Below are 17679 nucleotides of genomic sequence, written 5' to 3' on the forward strand. Positions count from 1 at the left end.
TTCAGCAGCGGGTGCTGTATCTATGTTTGTAAAAGGTTCCATTATACCTGAAAGTTTTATAATGTTTAAGCTCTTTTAAAACTACAGTGTTGAGAAGAATATACATGTTAGAGAATTTGCTGTGGCTTAAATTTTTATATTTTATTTTAATATAGAGCTATTGGTTCAAAGAGTAAGCAAGAATGAATTTGGATGCCCAGCAGGGCACTCCTGCTTAAAATAGGATACAAATCACAGGCTCTGGGACCAATGTGGTTATCCTCTCTCTGTGTCTTCTCATTTGCTTAAAAGAGTAAAGAAAACAGGTGCAGGAAACTGGAAAATTGAAATAAATTTGTCATTTTGGTTTATGTGGAGACCACAAAGGTGTAGTCTATCAGTAAGAGAAACGCAGACACAACGTCCTCAAATCTACTGTGAGTTAGAACATTCTAGAAACTCATTTGAACTACAAATGTTCTTCCAGAGGAGAGTTTTCAAGCTATTCAGTCTCAGAACCCCTTACTTTTTTATACACAGTTAAGGACATCAACCAGCTTTTTATAGGACTTATATTCACATATATTTATTACATTGTAAGTTAAAACTAATAGTATTTAAAATATTCATTATTCATTTAAAATAGTTATGATAAACCATAACATGTCAACATAAATAACTTTTCATAAAAATAGCTATGATTTCCAAACCCTAAACAAATTTATTGAAAAGGGTAGCACTGTTTTACAATCTTACAAATGGCCTGACTGCCTGGCTTCAGAAAAACAGCTGGACTCTATCTGCTTCTCCATTCAATATGCTACAGTAGCAGAGTTCATGTAGCTTCTAGAAAACTCCTCTGGGCATTCATGAGAGAATGAGAGAATAAAGGGCAGATAATTTTTCGTTTTTATTATGAAATCAGTTTCAACTATGCTGATCTTCTGAACCAGTCTCCAGGACCTCGGAAGATGTCCAGAACACCCTTTGACTAAAACACAACCACTGTTTTCTGGATTCCATCTCTCTGAAATGCGCATGTGATGCAGAGCTGGAGGAACATTTGTTGTCACCTATTTGAAGGCCTGAAGTGTTGGTCGCTTAGTCGTGTCCAACGCTTGGCAACCCTGTGGATCGTAGCCCTCCAGGCTCGTCTGTCCACAGGGATTCTCCAGGCGAGAACACTGGAGTGGGTTGCCAAGGCCTCTTCAGGGGATCTTCCTGACCCAGGGATCAAACACTGGTCTCCTTCATTGCAGGCAGATTCTTTACTGTCTGAGCCACCAGGGAGCCTGAAGTCTTAAAACACCAAGTGTTACACAAATCCAGAACAACCAGGAACTAACTTTGTTCAAGACTGGGAGACCAAAATTAGGTTAAGCTGCAATAGCGGGTAAAAATAAATGATGAAAATGTCAGAAAGGACCTCAAATTTGGTTTCTTTAAATTTTGATCTAGAAGATTTCATGCTGACTGTGCATTAAAAAAAAAAAAATTTTTTTTTAACTCAAAAAAATTTGTTTCAAAATATAGCTGAGTCCTAGTTCAAATGATTTTGAATTAGGATTGGCTGTGGGATTGGGCAAAAGTATTTTTAACAAGCTCCACTAGTGATTTTGTAGTACTGGCAGGTTTTAGAAACCTCTAATATAGATAATATATTTATGCTTTATATATGATAAAAAGGTTATCCCATCATATTAAAGTGACATTCATTTTTCTTTTTATTCCTAAACAAAAACAACTTCCTTTCTGAATTCTATCTATATCTAAAAGATACCTAGCTTATAAAAATCATGTATTCATAATTACAGAATTAACAGTATAATACCTATATTTCATACTGGGAAATATGTTTCTTTCATACACAGTATTTTTCAAAACCAAACTCTATGTAAAAGGGATAGAAAATTCCACTGTTATTCATAAAACAAATTATAGATTCCTTGTTTCCATAATAAATGTTTAAGAGAGTTTGTTCCTAATGGAAACTCATTGTTACTGAATAAAAATCTACTTGGGGAGGGGAAAAGTACCTTCATATATAATCTACACTGGGGATGCAAATTGTAGAGAAACAGACACCAAAGGATTTGCATTTAATCAAATCTAAAGCAAGTCATTTCAGAAGCATCATTACCATGTACAGAAGAAGCCTTTCCCATCAGAATCAGGCTGACCTTTCCAGGAGATTGGCTCCCTTATCAAGGAAAATCCACCATTCACCTGAAATCCTACGTTGCCTTAAGAAGGAAATTTACCAGAACCGTCCAGAATGGAAAGTGGTGAGTCAATATCAATTATCTAAAACTTTTTTTAAAACTGTAAGAAGCCTACTGTTTATTTTTGACATCACAAAGCTATAACAGAAAACAAAGGATAAGAAGAAATATCCCTAACTCTAGCTTGAACATGAAAAGCTATCAAAACAGACCAGAGACCAACAACTTAGAACTCTTGATAATATTTTCACAATTCTGTTCACATTTAATTACTAATTGTTGGATTTATTTTGCTGTATCAAGTACATGAGGGTATGTTTTCTGAAAGATCAATTCTACTGAACATTAGTTTTATAAAATAACAACCTGGATATTAAAGCATTCTTTTCCAGTGTAGCCATATAGTATATCAGTAACAATTTCTAGCAAGTTTTCAACTGTAAGAAAAATGCAGGAGAAGAATCCACATTTATAGAGAGCTTGAAATATCTTTTATTCATGCATCTTGCTTTTAAGATTAAGGATGAAGGACTTTCCACATACACAAGGTAAGGAAGAGCTATTATTATATGAATTCAAGCTGTATATAGATCTTTCCCGGTTTGTTCACTCTGAGGATACAGATATTAGTGTCAACATAATAATATTAGTTTAATATTAGTGTCAAGTTTGTGTTTCAGACACAAACTTGAGATTTAAAAGTTAGCATTGTAAATTTTAATAAATGATAATAGAAGAAATATTCTTTAAACACTCTGTAAAGTAGCTTGAAAGAAAAATTAATATTTTTTTTAAATTCTACAACTCCTCAACGACTCATCCCAAAAAATTTTTAAAAAGCCATAAGAGCATCTGTCTCCTGCAGTGTAGAACTGGTTATAAATGGAAGTTTTAAGTTTTTGGATCTAATTCTGAGGCTTAAAAAGTGCCAGGGGGTGACTACTGGGAGGGGTTCGTGGCTGCCTACGGTAATAGGTAAACCAAACTTCTACAAAATCTTCACATGTTAACTAATTTAGCTCCACTTCTTTAGAAGTTTTAGTCTTTATTTCGGAGTAAAATTTCATAAGCAGTATGTATAAATTAATATACTGAACATTTCCCGATTAGTTGCTGAACTTGTTTTTCCTTGTGCTGTCCTGGAGATTTCCCATAATAAACTAATATGGTATCATTTCCCCAGACCAGAAGCAGAGTCACACACACTGAGCCTCTAGTGGGCATGGAGGAAACACTGTATCCTACACGGGGATCCGCCTCCTCCTGGGGAGAGGGCTGTCGTCCTGAGCAAGACAGGCTGAGGTTGGTGGGGGCCGAGAGGGTACCCGCAGCCCCAGAACTGGCACCTGAGCCAGACAGTGGGCCAACACACTGTAATACCACTGGCCTGTCCAAGACCTCACTCTCGGCACTTCCCTGACAAGCAGAGAAATGGAACCACTGTGGATGCTGTTCACCAGTAATCCATCATTCAGGATGTTTATTATATTCTACTTAAGTTTGAGGGTACCTGTATTTCATACCATCAGGAACTACAATTCAGAGAGACATCGTCTATTATCTTAACTTTACCATTGTCTAATGTTGCAACTCAAAATATGAATTGTCTTCTAAAGTTATGGGATGGTTTTTTGTTTTATCCTCTTTTTGTTTCGAACTCTTTTTTTATTCCCTTAGCTTATGTAACACACACCTGCTTAGAGACTAAAGAATTTAAAAGCAAGAAAATGTATTCCAGAGACTGTCATCAAAAGTAGTAAAATAAGGTGCTTCAAATGTCAAACATATTTTATATTTCATAACTAAAAACAATTGAGGAATATCCTACATTTTTAACAACCAGTTGCAGAATGTATGAGTTTGATTTGACAGAAAAAATTGAAATTTTCAGAAACAATATTAAAGCAATAACATCATTAAATCTACTATGGGCCAAGTTCTTCTTCAAAGTGAACAGGAATGAGGAGAAGGCATGACTGAGACAATTTGCTAAGTATACATAGTCACAATACTGATGCATAAATTTTTCCCCAAAATTCAAAAGGATACATGGATTCTTATTAACAAATTTGCTTGTGCTTTCTCTCTGGAAACACATCTTTGTTTTCTCAACAACTGATCTGAATGCAAGTTTGTATCTAGAGTATTTGAATAAAAACTCTTCAGCATCTCCTGGTTTATGCAGGTGTGCATTCTTTAAATAGACAATGAACAAGGGGGAAAACGTTTGGAAATAGAAATACTGGCAATATTTTTAAACTCTAAATATCATTCCTCTTTTAAAAAGGAGGATAGGGTAGGTTAAGGAACTTTCAGAATTCCCCAAAACAGGAAGAGTAATCTGGGTAATAGGTTTAAAGAATTGTTATGAAGTTCCATGTTTTAATAACATGTATTTTAACTACCCTTTTTTGTATTCACCTCAGAGCCTGGTTTATCCCCATTGTCCTAATTTTCTTACCACCCATGCTCCAGATGAAACTCATCTCTCCCACATTCTAAAGATCTCCAGCCTTTTTGTGCCCCCATTTTCCTCAGATTCTCTAAAGCATTTTATTTACTCCACAAGTAGTTATTAAGCACCTACTAGGTCCCAGGGATGGCGGAGCCTGGCGGGCTGCCGTCTATGGGGTCACACAGAGTCGGACATGACTGAAGCAACGTAGCAGCAGCAGCAGCAGGTCCCAGATACTTAACACCACTGATTATTCCTCTTTCTCTACACTCCCTCTTTCCTTCAGGCCCCTGTTGCTACCACACCACGGCATCACATGCCTACATCTCTGCCCTGTCCCCCACCCGCGTCTGCCTTGACCCTCCCTATCTCCTGCCTTTCCCTGGGCATCAGAACTATCACCTTTTCCCAGGGATCAGGGCTTGGATGTCTACTCCTTTTGCTGAAAAGTCTTCTTGGAAAACTTTATTTCCATAGTTCTAGTTAGCGTAGTTTTAGAGAGGTTTCTTAGATATACAACTCTAACCCTTGTCGAAGTTCTCATCTATCCACAGGATAATTTCACTTGATTAAGCCACCACAACCTCAGAGTCAGCATATTCAAAACTGAACTCTTTTTTTCTGTGTCAGAACCAATCTTCCTGGCTTCTTGAGTTCTCTTCTTAATCATGGTAGTATGTGTCTGTACGTGTGTGTGTGTGTGTGTGTGTGTGTGTGTGTTCTTTTGAAAGAGACCTTTAAGATTCCTTAAACCTGCCCTTTCCTGTTCATTTCCAAAGTTTCTGGCTAGCCTGTCACTGTTTTATCATTTTCCATCCTCTCTGCGTCTTCATCCTTAACCCATCCTGAGGTGTGCCCTTAGATTAATCTTCCCCCCAGAATTCCAAATCTTCCTAAATATGGTAAAGTCATAATACTCCCCTATTCAAAAGGATTAGTGGTTTTCACCATCTACAACATAAAGAATAGACTTTTACAGCCTGATTTTCAAGACCTTCAACATTTCCATTATTCTCAACAACAACAAAAAAAAAACCACTTTCAACAAATATTTACTGGAGGACTACTAACTGCCTTGCCATTACTCTGGCCTGGAGAATTCCATGAGCTGTATAGTCCATGGGGTCGCAAAGAGTCTGACACAACTGAGCGACTTTCACATTACTAAGTGCCAAGTGCTGTTCTAGGCGTCGGCACTTAAAATGTTCCAATGAGGTAAAGCAAGCAAAGATTCCCATCCTTGTGGAACTTACACTCTAGCAAGGGAGAGGAAGACAATTAACAATAAACTTAATAAATAAGGAAAGTATATAGGATATTTAAAAAGTGACAAGCAACGCATAGAAAAAGTAGAAGAGGGTAAATGCAACTTTAAATTAAATATGTTCTCATTGAGAAAATGACATTTGAGCCAAATCTTGAGGGAAACAAGGGCATTTAGTCATGTGGGTGGCAGAGGGAAGAATATTCCAGATAGAGGGGACAGCCTCTAATGCAAAGGTCCTAAGGCAGAAGTGGTGGGTCGATGTGTTTCAGAAATTGTCTGGAGTACATACAGTATCACAAGATGAGATCAGAGATGTGGGGGCACAAGTTTATGTTGGGCCATTGTGAGGACCTTGGCTTTTACTCTGAGTAAAATGGAGAGCCATTGTTTGGTTTTGAGAAGAGAACTGAGGCAACTGGAACTTGTTCTTTAGAAAGAATCACTTTGGCTGTTGTGTTAAGATAGACCGGGGATGGAGGAAGAATAGAAGCAAAGAGATAGGTTGGAAGGCTACTGCAGTATCTTTATGAGAGATGACAGTCAATTGTACCTGGATATTAGCAGCAGGTGGTGGTGGGCGGGGTAGGGGGTGGCACGTCCCTGTGGCTCAGATGGTAAAGAATCTGCCTGCAATGCAGGAGACCTGGGTTCAAACCCTGGACTGGAAAGATCTCCTAGAGAAGGGAATGGCTACCCATACCAGTATTCTTGCCTGGAAAATTCCATGGACAGAGGAGCCTCGTGAGCTACAGTCCATGGGGTTGCAAAGAGTCGGACACAACTGAGTGACTAACAAACAGATTACCAGTGGAACTGGAGAAAAATCTGCAGATTCTGGTCTGTTTCATAGGTGGCACCATCAAACTCCTAAAGGATGGATTGTGAAGTCTGAGAGAAAAGAGAGGAGCCAAGAGTGACTCTATAGCTTCTGGGCAATCAGAAGAATGGAGTTGCCATCAACTGAGACAGGAAGGGGTGCCAATGCAGGAGATGCAAGAGATGCAGGTTTGATCCCGGGGTTGCAAAGATTCCCTGGAGTAGGAAATGGCAACCCACTCCAATATTCTTGCTTGAAAACGTCCATGGACAGAGGAGCCTAACAGGCTACAGTCTGTGGGGCTGCAAAGAGTCCGACATGACTGAGCCCAGCACCATCCTCACCATTGAGACAGGAAGGTTTCAGATAAGCAAATACAGAGGGAAGAACAAAGTTCAGAGCTGGGCGTGTGGAGTTTGAAACGTCTACTATACATCTGAAAAAAGATGGACATCAAAGTCTAAAGTCCAGGACAGGTCTGGGCTAGGGGTACCCATTTGAACTTCATCTGTATATTGATGGCATTTAAATCTATTAATTCCAATGACCTTAGTTTGTCCCCTTTCTTTCCACATGCCTTGCTCTTTCCCGCCAGCCTCTGCCTTTGCTCATGCTAAGTCTAATATACATGACCTTTCTCCCTCCTCCTAACCTATCCACGTCAGTCTGAATCAAGCTTAAGTCCCATCCCTTCCCACAAAGTTTTCATCAACAAACTAAAATACGCTCTTCCCCCTCCCCTAATCCCTCACAAGTGAATGTCTATTTCTCTCACTAAAATAAGGTATCTTTGAGGACATCTGTTGTAAGTTCTAAATTTATTTTGCATCCCCTGCAGCATATAGCCCCATATTTTGCACCAAAGTCAGTGCCAACCGGTATGTAAGACTGATTTTTTTTTATGGCAAAACTTCAGAAGTTTTGATCTGTTTGTTTGTCATCTCAAGAATTTTATCCCTCTATTAGTCTCCATGTGGTTATTTGTTAAACTTATTTAGAACAGGTATATTTCCTCTAGGCTTTTTGGCATACACATAAAACATAAATAAATAATTCAGATTTAACACATCAATTAAAAAGCCCTTCCCAAAAAAAGTAAAAACAAGACAGTCTGCAAACACACAAAGGATCAGCCTGGACCTCTTCAACATCCACCCCAGACTTCTCAGACCCAAGTCCACACCTCCATCAATCAGCCAGACGTTCCCCCTTTTTGCTCAGCTAGGAATGCCTAGGTTAGAGCTGGCCCCCGCCTCCACAGGAAACTTATAAAATCCCTACTCATGTGTATATCTGAGCACCTCTGAAGGTTCAGAGAACAGAAGGTTCAGACTTCAGAGAACATCAGAATCACCCGAAGGGCTTGTTAAAACACAATTGCTGGGTCCACCCCTACAGTTTCTGATTCAGTATATCTGGAGAAGGACCTGAGAATCTGCATTTTCAACACATTCTTAGCCAGTGCTATTGCTCCTGACGCCAGGTTCACACTGAGGATCACTGGTGTGTACTCTCACTTTGACTTTTCTGTCTTGCTTTGACTCCTGTTTTGTTCTCAGTTTTAGTGCTTGAATCACTCTTATATACCAGGCTGCTAGACGGGCCCCAGAGGCATCTTAGTTACTGACACATGCTCCAACCACCACCCCTCCCCTGCCCTTCTTCATTCCAGGCTCAAATGTTGAGAGCCAGCTTTTGCCCTTGACCCCAATTTCTTGCTTCCTCTTGAAGATCTCCTTCCATCATTTTTTCCCTCTTTTCTAAATCTTCAGTCCCTCCCTCTTCCTGTTCAAATATTCTGAAGTATCTCCTTCCAGGAATTCATTAAATGGATACAAAAACATACGCAAACCTCTCCTTGACCCTGTAGTTCTCTCCAATGATCATCCAACCTCTTATTTCCCTTTCTACTTCAAACTTCAAGAAGTAGTCTCCCTGTCTCCACCTCTGCCTATGACATTAGTACTTGGCTTCTGACGACCTCACACTCCCAAAACTGCTCTTGCTAAGTCAACACCAGCTACTGGAGTGAAAGCAATGGATGTTTTGCTGTCCTTATCCTCCTGGACAATTCTGTTGTATCTTATTCTTTTTCCTTCTTTCTCAAAATTCCTTCCCTCAAATTCTGTAATGTCTTATTCTCTTGTTGTTGCTGTTTTTCTGGTTCTTCTCCAACCATTTCTTTTTCACTAGGGTTCCCTCCATCTCCTCTGACAACCCTTCAAATGTGGATATTCCCCAGGCTTCTATCTTTGATCATTTAGTCTACAACTTCCCAACCAGTGTGTCAGGAATCATCATTGTACGAGTTCCCAAAATATTGATCCTCTGAGCTGTTGGGAGAATCCTGGCCTATTTATCCCAACATGCCAGATGCATATGGTCTTTGTGTGCACCATGGTGCATGTGTGCTAAATTGCCTCAGTCGTGTCTGACTCTGTGGCCTGTAGCCCGCCAGGCTCCTCTGTCCATGGGATTCTTCAGGCAAGAATATTGGCATGGATTGCCACGCCCTCCTCCAGGAGAACTTCCCCACCCAGGGATTGTCTCCTGCATTGGCACCTGGGTTCTTTACCACTAGGGCCTCATGGGAAGCCAGTGCACAATGGTATGGTTCTAATTTGCAAACATTCCAAGAAAGTTTATGCTCTTTCTTGGTTTCATTACTATCGGCATTATGATGACTCTGAAACTTGTGTACCCAAACCAATCCCATGGTGGAAGCCTGAGAATCACCCTTGAATGTTCCCTCCCCTTTCCCTCCTACATCTAAATAATAATTTCCAAATTATTGTTTACTGTCCTCTCCTCGCCCTCCTGTCAACCCTTACTCAGACCCCACAATCTCTTGGATGAATTATCCTGGAATCTTGCTGACTGTTCTCCCTGTGGCTCTGTGATTCTTAAATCTGAATCTGCCCTTCATACAGCTGTTAGAAAAGTCTATCTCAAATGCAAATCTAACCACACTACCCCCATACTCAGAAGCCTCCACTGGCTCACTGCCAACAAGATAAAGTCCGAACTCCTTTACCCATGAGAAACTTCATGACTGAGGCTCCTTCATTTCCTTTCCCCAACCTCATTTTCTCCCTCCTTCTGGTCTTGCCTCCAGGCCTTTGTCCTGCTGCCCTCCATACCTGGATTGCTCTTCCCCATTAATCATCATACCCACCTCTTACCTCTGCTATCAACTTGCCTTCCCTAAATCTGTCCCCACGCTCATGAAGAACTGCCACACTCTGTGTTTTTCTGAGTATTCTGTTCATGCATATTTCTGTACTTGTACTTAGCACATTTGCCTTATAATTGAGTATTTCTTGCCTCCCACAAGATAGCATGTTCTTTTGTATTCCCAGCTCTAACACAATGCCTGACACGTAAAAAATACTCAATAAATTATTGATGAATAAATGTACTCTTGGTGTTTCCCCCAAAAATAAGGCCTCAGACACAATTCTAAGAGCAACATTTAGATTACTTTGGAAAAACATAAAATCCTTAAGCTTTCAATTTGAGGCTGATTTGAAAGAGATACTCCAAGCCTCTTTAATGAAAAGATATATAGACCAAATCCTGTCAAAATAAGACCCAAAGGATCAGTCAAATAACTTTGTTTTGTCGAAATCAGATTGCATGTGAACTTTATTTGAATTGAATGATAAATTGTCTTGGAACCTAGTTTTATGAGTATTTTTGTTTGTTTGTTTGTTTTTTGTCTCCCTCATTGTGTGCAGACATTTTGTATTTACTTTGGTACTTTTAGCAACATTTTCACATGCATATCTTATAAAATTTTGTGGTCAGTTTTAGAGAGATTATTATACCCATTATACAGATAAAAAATAGGGCTGAGAAATTTTAATTTTCCGAAGTCAGTGGCTCATATGAAGTCAACAAGCACTGGTTGCCAGGCCAGCAGCCTCTTCCACCCCACGCTCCACTCTACCTCTCATTTTGATTTGGATTTCTTCTTTCTTTCCTTCTTTTTATTCTTTCTGTAATAAGATTTGACTCCTAAGTCAATCCTAGACTAGAGAAGATTTTTTGGTTCTATGCCGTACAGACTAATGCTGAGTTCTGTGCCAGCTGAAAGTGCTGGTAAGCCAGCAACACCTCAACTAAAATTAATTGAAACCAACCAACCTACTATAGAACAAGGAGTTCAGAGTTAGAAAATATCTTGTAATTCTTGTAGTTCAACTGCTAATTCAGTGCTTAAATGCTTTCTATAGCACTCCAGACAAAAGGTGTTTCTGTCCCTGCCTGACCATCCTCAGTGACAATGAAGTCACTGCTTATGGAAACAGTGCTGCCAATTTCAGAACATCGGGAAAATATTTTTGTCTATTGGCTGTTATCTCTCTGTCATTTTGTCAAGGTGAACAGTAAGGATTTTTTTGGTAATTAGAGCTACAATATGACCTAAATCTGGATCCTAGCTCAGCTGTTTGCTAGCAGCTATGAAGCCTTTCAAATAACTTAGCCCCAAACCTCAGTTTCTTCATCTGTGAAGTGAAACAAATGAAATAACACAAGTAGCCTTGTATTTAATTTCAGAAATTAAAAATACACTTAATAGGGGCCTTCCTTGGTTGTCCAGTGGCTAAAGCGCCATACTTCCTATGCAGGTGAGCCCAGGTTCGATCCCTGGTCAGGGAAGTAGATCCCACAGGCTGCAACTAAGACTAGCTGCAGCTAAATAAATAAATAAAATTTTAAAAATAAAAATACATTAAGTATTAGTGCAGTGAAGAGATAAAAAAATAACTTCCTTCTTTATAACATTATCTTCTTAAAACAGTCCAATTGACCTGTTCACCCACATCAAGTAGGAAGGTGATGCAGCAAGAATGTCACTCTGTAACCTGAATCGTACAAATCCAACTTTTGCACCATATCCTAAGCATTATTTCAAGTTGCATCCAATCCTTGATCTTGTAGTTAGAGCATACATTGTAAATCTTTCAGGAGTAAATCTTGGGAAATCAAGAATACAAAAAAGAGGACACTTTGAGGAGCTGTTGTGTAAAGGAGGGCGTAGTCTTTCTTTCATTTAAGCAAAGCTTGGGTCAGTTTCCTTCAGGAACCAGGAGATAGGACTAAATGACCTCTGTTGAAATCACTTCAAACTCGAGTCTAACATTCTAATAAGAAAATAGCATCACAAAAATTAGCCTTTGAATGCATCCATAGGGAGGTTAACCTAATTATACCATCTACATTTGATTCTTACTGTTCCATTTGCTTAAGTCCCAGGAGACTACAGCAAACGAGTGTATCAAGGAGTGAGAGTGAAGCACACGGTCAAAGACCTGCTGGCCGAAAAACGATCCAGGCAGACAAGTAACTCAAGATTTAATGTAAGTCTCAGTTAAATACATTCTAAGGTCTTTGGGGGCTAAGTCCTCTATTAAGGTTAGTTATCTCCCCTTCCTTTTATCTTCACACTAGTCTCTCACCTCTTGAGTCTGATATTCTCTATAGCCAAGTGTTAGCCAGGGCTTCCCTGGTGGCTCAGAAGGTAGAGAATCTGCCTGTAATGCAGGTGACTTGGGTTCGATCCCTGGATCAGGAAGATCCCCTGGAAAAGGGAATGAGTACCCACTCTAGTATTCTTGTCTGGAGAATTCCACGGACAGAAGAGTCTGGTGGGCTACAGTCCATGGGGTCTCCCTTTAGCTGGCACACACACTATCTAATTACTATTATCAACATTATGGCACATATGTCAATCTATGAGCAAGGATTCCAAGAGCTCTGTGAATTTATAGGCTGCCCACTTCACCTCATGGATATGAAAGGATGATGTATCCTGACATTGTCATTTACCCCAGTCAGGAACTAGCAATGGTTCGTTTGGTAGAAATAAAGCTGATCTTCACCCACAGCAGGGGAAGTCACTCAGTCATGTCTGACTCTGCGACTGCATGGACTGTAGCCTGCCAGGTTCCTCTGTCCATGGGATTTTACAGGCAAGAAGAGTGGAGTGGGCTGCCATTTCCTTCTCCAGGGGATCTTCCTGACCCAGGGATCAAACCTAGGTCTCCCACACTGCAGGCAGACCTTCACCCCCAGGTTATTCTAAATCTGACAGAGACAACTTATGAACAAACAACTTCTCTGTAACATGCAAAATCAGATTTTAAAATCCTGGTAGGAGTTGTCTTAAGTCTAATATCTCTGTCTGTCACCCTTGTCTTCATAAATAGCCCCTCTCTATACCTAAAATGTTTAAGTAGTTACACCCAAATCTCCAACAATGATTCTTGAATGGAGATAGCAGTTGGCTATCAGGTTGGGTATATAATCACTCACCTTACTGGGTGAAATATAACAACATGAATATCAGACATCCCCCAGGGCATTGCTGGGGTCAGGACATGGGAACAGATGACCAAGAATAAAGGAGGGGGCCACATATAACACCAACCACAGGGGCTGGGACACAGGGCAAACTGGTTCTTCCACTGTGTTCTGCTCTGAACATCAGCACCAGCTTCAACACTGCTGCAGAGTCAAACTTCTGGGACATGTTTCAAGTGAACTGACTCCAGATTCAATTTCCTACCATCTAAGAACCCCTTGTATTTTGGGGTCTTCATTTCTTTGGAACCTCCTCTTATCTTCTAGTTCAACAAATGGAGCTTAGTTGATAAACAGAAATCTGAATAATTGGCTTCTCGTCTGCTCCTAGTACCATGTTCCTTGTAAAACTTCCTCAGGATCATCTGGAATGTGAGTTCAAAGCATCCCTATGAATCGAGTCTCTTGAGAGAGAGAGAGAATTCAGAGTCTACTCTGAGTGGACCACAGCCTCATGGATGCAAGTGGAGTGCTTGGCCACCCCCACCGCTAGGATTGTGAAACTTGCTAAAGTTCCAGGTGCGCGGTCAGTTGGGAAGATAAGAGTAAAATGAGCGCAATGCCATAGGCAAGGAGCTGATAGTGTGTCTACCCCGTGTGAGTCAGGGTAAAACTCCCTCCTCGACATCGTCATGGATACACATACACAATGACAAGGCGCTGTGCCAGACAGAATTATATAACAAGACAAAGAGGTTCCTATTCAAATGGTCGAGGTAAATATATTTTTATTTAAAAACTCCCTAACATGATTTTTTAAGCTCTGTGGCTGAGTGTGTTTTCTTTATTTTTTTTTTTGATGTGTTCGCTTTTTAAAAAGACATAACAATATAAACAATAATAAGTCATATTACACTGTAATTTTAAAATGCAGACTCCTCATCCCTGTACAATGTCTATGAACATAGAGTTATTACAGGGCTGGGGCCAGGGAATGGTCATTTTTAATAAGCTCCTTGAGTGATTTCTTTGCACATCACAGTATAAGAACTTCACCACAGAGCAAAGAGCAACTATCAAACCCCTCCCCCCAGCCAAGTTTCTTATCTCTACCCAGATAAGAATTTGCTGAGCTATTGCGACTGGCCCAGTGACACTGTGAATGTTATACAGAAGTGGGTACAGGAACCATGTGATACATGGTCTGTGCCATTAAACATCAAATAACCTGGTGGAAAGGAAAAATGCTTATATATTTTAAAAATATACGACCATATAACCAAGCACTACACTGAATGCTCAAGACAAAAGACTGGCCAGCATTGCCATGTGATATGAAGACTGGGACACTATTTACGTAAGCACAGTTTAAAGTGCACTTCCTGTGTGTTATCTCATTTGACGGACACCCTAGCCCCGCGAGACTGATATTGAGGTAGTTTTACATTTTATAGTTGAAAAAGTTGAGGACAAAAGGGAAGAGATTATCTGCAGGTTACAGTTAACAAGTAGCAAGTCTTCTGATGCTCAATTCCACACCATTTTTAAAGGGAAAAACCAATGTGGACTGGAGTAGAATCATCTCTGATTCATGCAATTTTCATCCGTTTGGACTGTCATCACAAAATACCATAGATGGGATGGGGTAGCTTGTGTGCATGTGTGCATGTGTACTCAGTTATGTCCGACTCTTTGGAACCCCATGGACTGTAGCCCACCAGGCTCCTCTGCCCCCGAGATTTTCCAGACAAGACCACTGGAGTGGGTTGCCATTTTCTCCTCCAGTGGATCTTCCTGACCCAGGGATTGAACCCGAATCTCCTGTGTCTCCTCATTGCAGGTAAATTCTTTACCACTGAGCCACCTGGGAAGCCAAGCTTATGAACAGAAAACATTTCTCACAGTTCTGGAGGCTGGAGGTCCGAGTTTTGGTTGCAACATGGTCAGGTTCTGGTGAAGGCCCTTTCCCTTTTCTGGGTTGCAGGCTTCTCATTATGTCCTCACTTGGTGGAAGAGCACAGAGAGAGCCCTCTAGGGCCCTTTTATAAGGGCACTAATCCCATTCATAAGAGCTCCACCCTCATGACCCAGTCGCTTTCCAAAGGCCCCACCTCCTCATACGATATAATCACATGGGACCTTAGGATTTCAAAGTGACTTTGGGGAGGACATAAACAATCAGACCACAGCACATGCAAAGGAAATCAAAGCATAAGAGAATATATCATACAGAAAGGAGTGGAAAGGGGCAAAACAGCTCTAACTCTGGTCATTCTTCTCAGGCATCAGGTACACAAGCAGTATGAACTCAGCCCCAATTTCCTGTTGTCACGTATTACTCAGTGTCTCACTGCTAGTATCTTACTCTCTTCTTCATTTCAAAGATATTTCAAATGTGGATAATTAAATGTACACTGTTCTAATATGTGGCTATTTGGACTTTAGGTATCTCCATGAATTGGTTTTACCATCTACTTGCTCACATTTCATCTCAACCACTCTTCCAAAATATCTGTATATTCCAAGAAAGATAGCATAATAAGTAATCACTGACTCTTAACTTTTTCTGTCCCTGTGGTAAACACAACTCAGTGAGCAGGAAACATGGACGTTACTGACAGCACGTAAGGGGCTCTAATGGCTTGAGTAATACCGACACTCCATCCCCTTTTTCATCCAGTTCACTAGGTGACAATGAGTCTGATATCTTGGGCAAGTTCAGATAGGAAAGTCATCCTTACACGTGTTCAAAACTTGCTACTGATAATGTGCATGATAACGAGTCAAAAGATAACTTGAGGATATTGGAGGCCCTTCCATACTGTTTTTACTGTATATATCATCCAAGATCAAAACACAGGGCTTCACAGCTGACACTAGCGGTAAAGAACCCACTTGCCAATGCAGACTGCTGCTAAGTCACTTCAGTCGTGTCCGACTCTTTGCGACCCCATGGACTGCAGCCTACCAGGCTCCTCCGTCCATGGGATTTTTCCAGGCAAGAGTACTGGAGTGGGATGCCATTGCCTTCTCCCTGCCAATGCAGGAGACGTAAGAAATGTGGGTTTCATCCCTGAGTTGGGAAGATCCCCTGGTGGAGAGCACAGCAACCCACTCCAGTATTCTTGCCTGCAGAATCCCATGGACAGAGGAGCCTGGTGAGCTATAGTCCATGGGGTCGCAAAGAGTCAAACATGACTGAAGTGACTTAGCACACCTGCAGGCCAGAAAACAGACCCAAAAGATTCTACAGCAAATCCTGTGGAACATGTGAATGCTCACTTAAGTGGCAAAATATGTGATTAAGTAAAGGATCTTGAGTGAAGGCACTTACCCTCTTAGGAAAAAGCTGATCCCTAAATGCAACCCCATGAACTCTACAGAAGGGAGTTATGCGAGGAACACACCAAAGAGAAGACACACAGGAGAGGACGTGGCCACGTGACCGAGTAGGCAGAGCTGGGGCCACGTGATCAGGCAGGAAGCTGGAGGGCCCAGAGTGGGGGCTCCCCTGGAGGCCCCGTGGGGAGCAAGTCCCACCAACACCTCGATTTGGACTGCCGGCCCCCAGAGCATGAAAGAATAAATTTTGGTGTTTTTAAGTCACCCAGGTAGTGGTAATCTGTTCCAGTAACCCTAAGAAACTAGTACACAGATACGAAAACTGTGTCCCTCAGATAAGTACTCTCTAGGAAGCATCTATTTGATGCCCAAATTGCTGTTCTGCTCTCTGCGACAGTCCTTGGATAAGTTTACATGGGTTATGTTGACTCATCTTTACCACAGTTTCCTTCACAAACATCTGTGTTTGATACCATGAAATGTTTTCACATTTTTGAAGTAGGAATCAAAGAGGAAAAAATCCCTTGCTTCCGAAGAGACTTTCACCAAAGACTGGACTTAAAACCACTTTTGTTCATTTTAGCCATAATCCTGTGGTTTCAGAACTATTATCATGTGTATCTGTTTTTAAGTAATTGTTTCCTTTTTTTTTTTTTTCCAAATTTTTTCTGGGTTACTCGTTACCACACTACTAGATTTTCAACTAGAACACTTTAAATAGGAGCCACTGACCAGCATCTAGCACCAAAAGATGTATGTTTAGACTTTTGATGTAAGTTTATGCTGCACTGTTTTCAATTACACTATTTCAATGACATTTCATAAAAACTATTCATTGAAAAATTTTAACAATATCAACAAATTTCAGTGAACTCTCAGCTATCATTAGTAAAATTTAAAAGAAGAAGAACTGATAGGTGAATGGATAAAGGAGCTGTGGTACATATATATAATGGAATAATACTCAGCCATAAAAATGAGGTGGATGAACCTAGAGACTATTATACAGAATGAAATGCCAGAAAGAGAAAAACAAATATAGTATATTAATGCATATATCCAGAATCTAGAAAGATGGCACGGATATGAACGTATTTGCAGGGCCAGAATAGAGACGCAGACATAGAGAACAGACCTGTGGACGCCGCGGGGGCAGGAGAGGGTGGGACGAATCGAGAGAGCAACGTGGAAACACATACATTACCATATTTAAATTAGATAGCCAGTGGGGATTTGTTGTATGACGCAGGAAGCTCAGACCTGTGCTCTGTGACAACCCATAGGGGTCGGA

The 17679-nt window shown here is 40.6% G+C and overlaps 1 protein-coding gene across 1 annotated transcript in view; it reads left to right on the forward strand.

Moving 5' to 3' along the window:
* The first annotated feature begins 2130 nt into the window (after nucleotides 1-2130).
* POU2AF2 (POU class 2 homeobox associating factor 2) overlaps nucleotides 2131-17679 on the forward strand; it is a 38789-nt gene continuing 23240 nt past the window's right edge. Inside the window, exons 1-2 of the mRNA XM_061144439.1 lie at nucleotides 2131-2264; nucleotides 11994-12103. Coding sequence (XP_061000422.1) covers nucleotides 2255-2264; nucleotides 11994-12103 — 120 coding nt within the window. The 5' untranslated portion in view covers nucleotides 2131-2254. The remainder of the gene's footprint in view (nucleotides 2265-11993; nucleotides 12104-17679) is intronic.

The sequence above is a fragment of the Dama dama genome, chromosome 1, assembly GCF_033118175.1.
Source record: "Dama dama isolate Ldn47 chromosome 1, ASM3311817v1, whole genome shotgun sequence".
Lineage (NCBI taxonomy): Eukaryota > Metazoa > Chordata > Mammalia > Artiodactyla > Cervidae > Dama > Dama dama.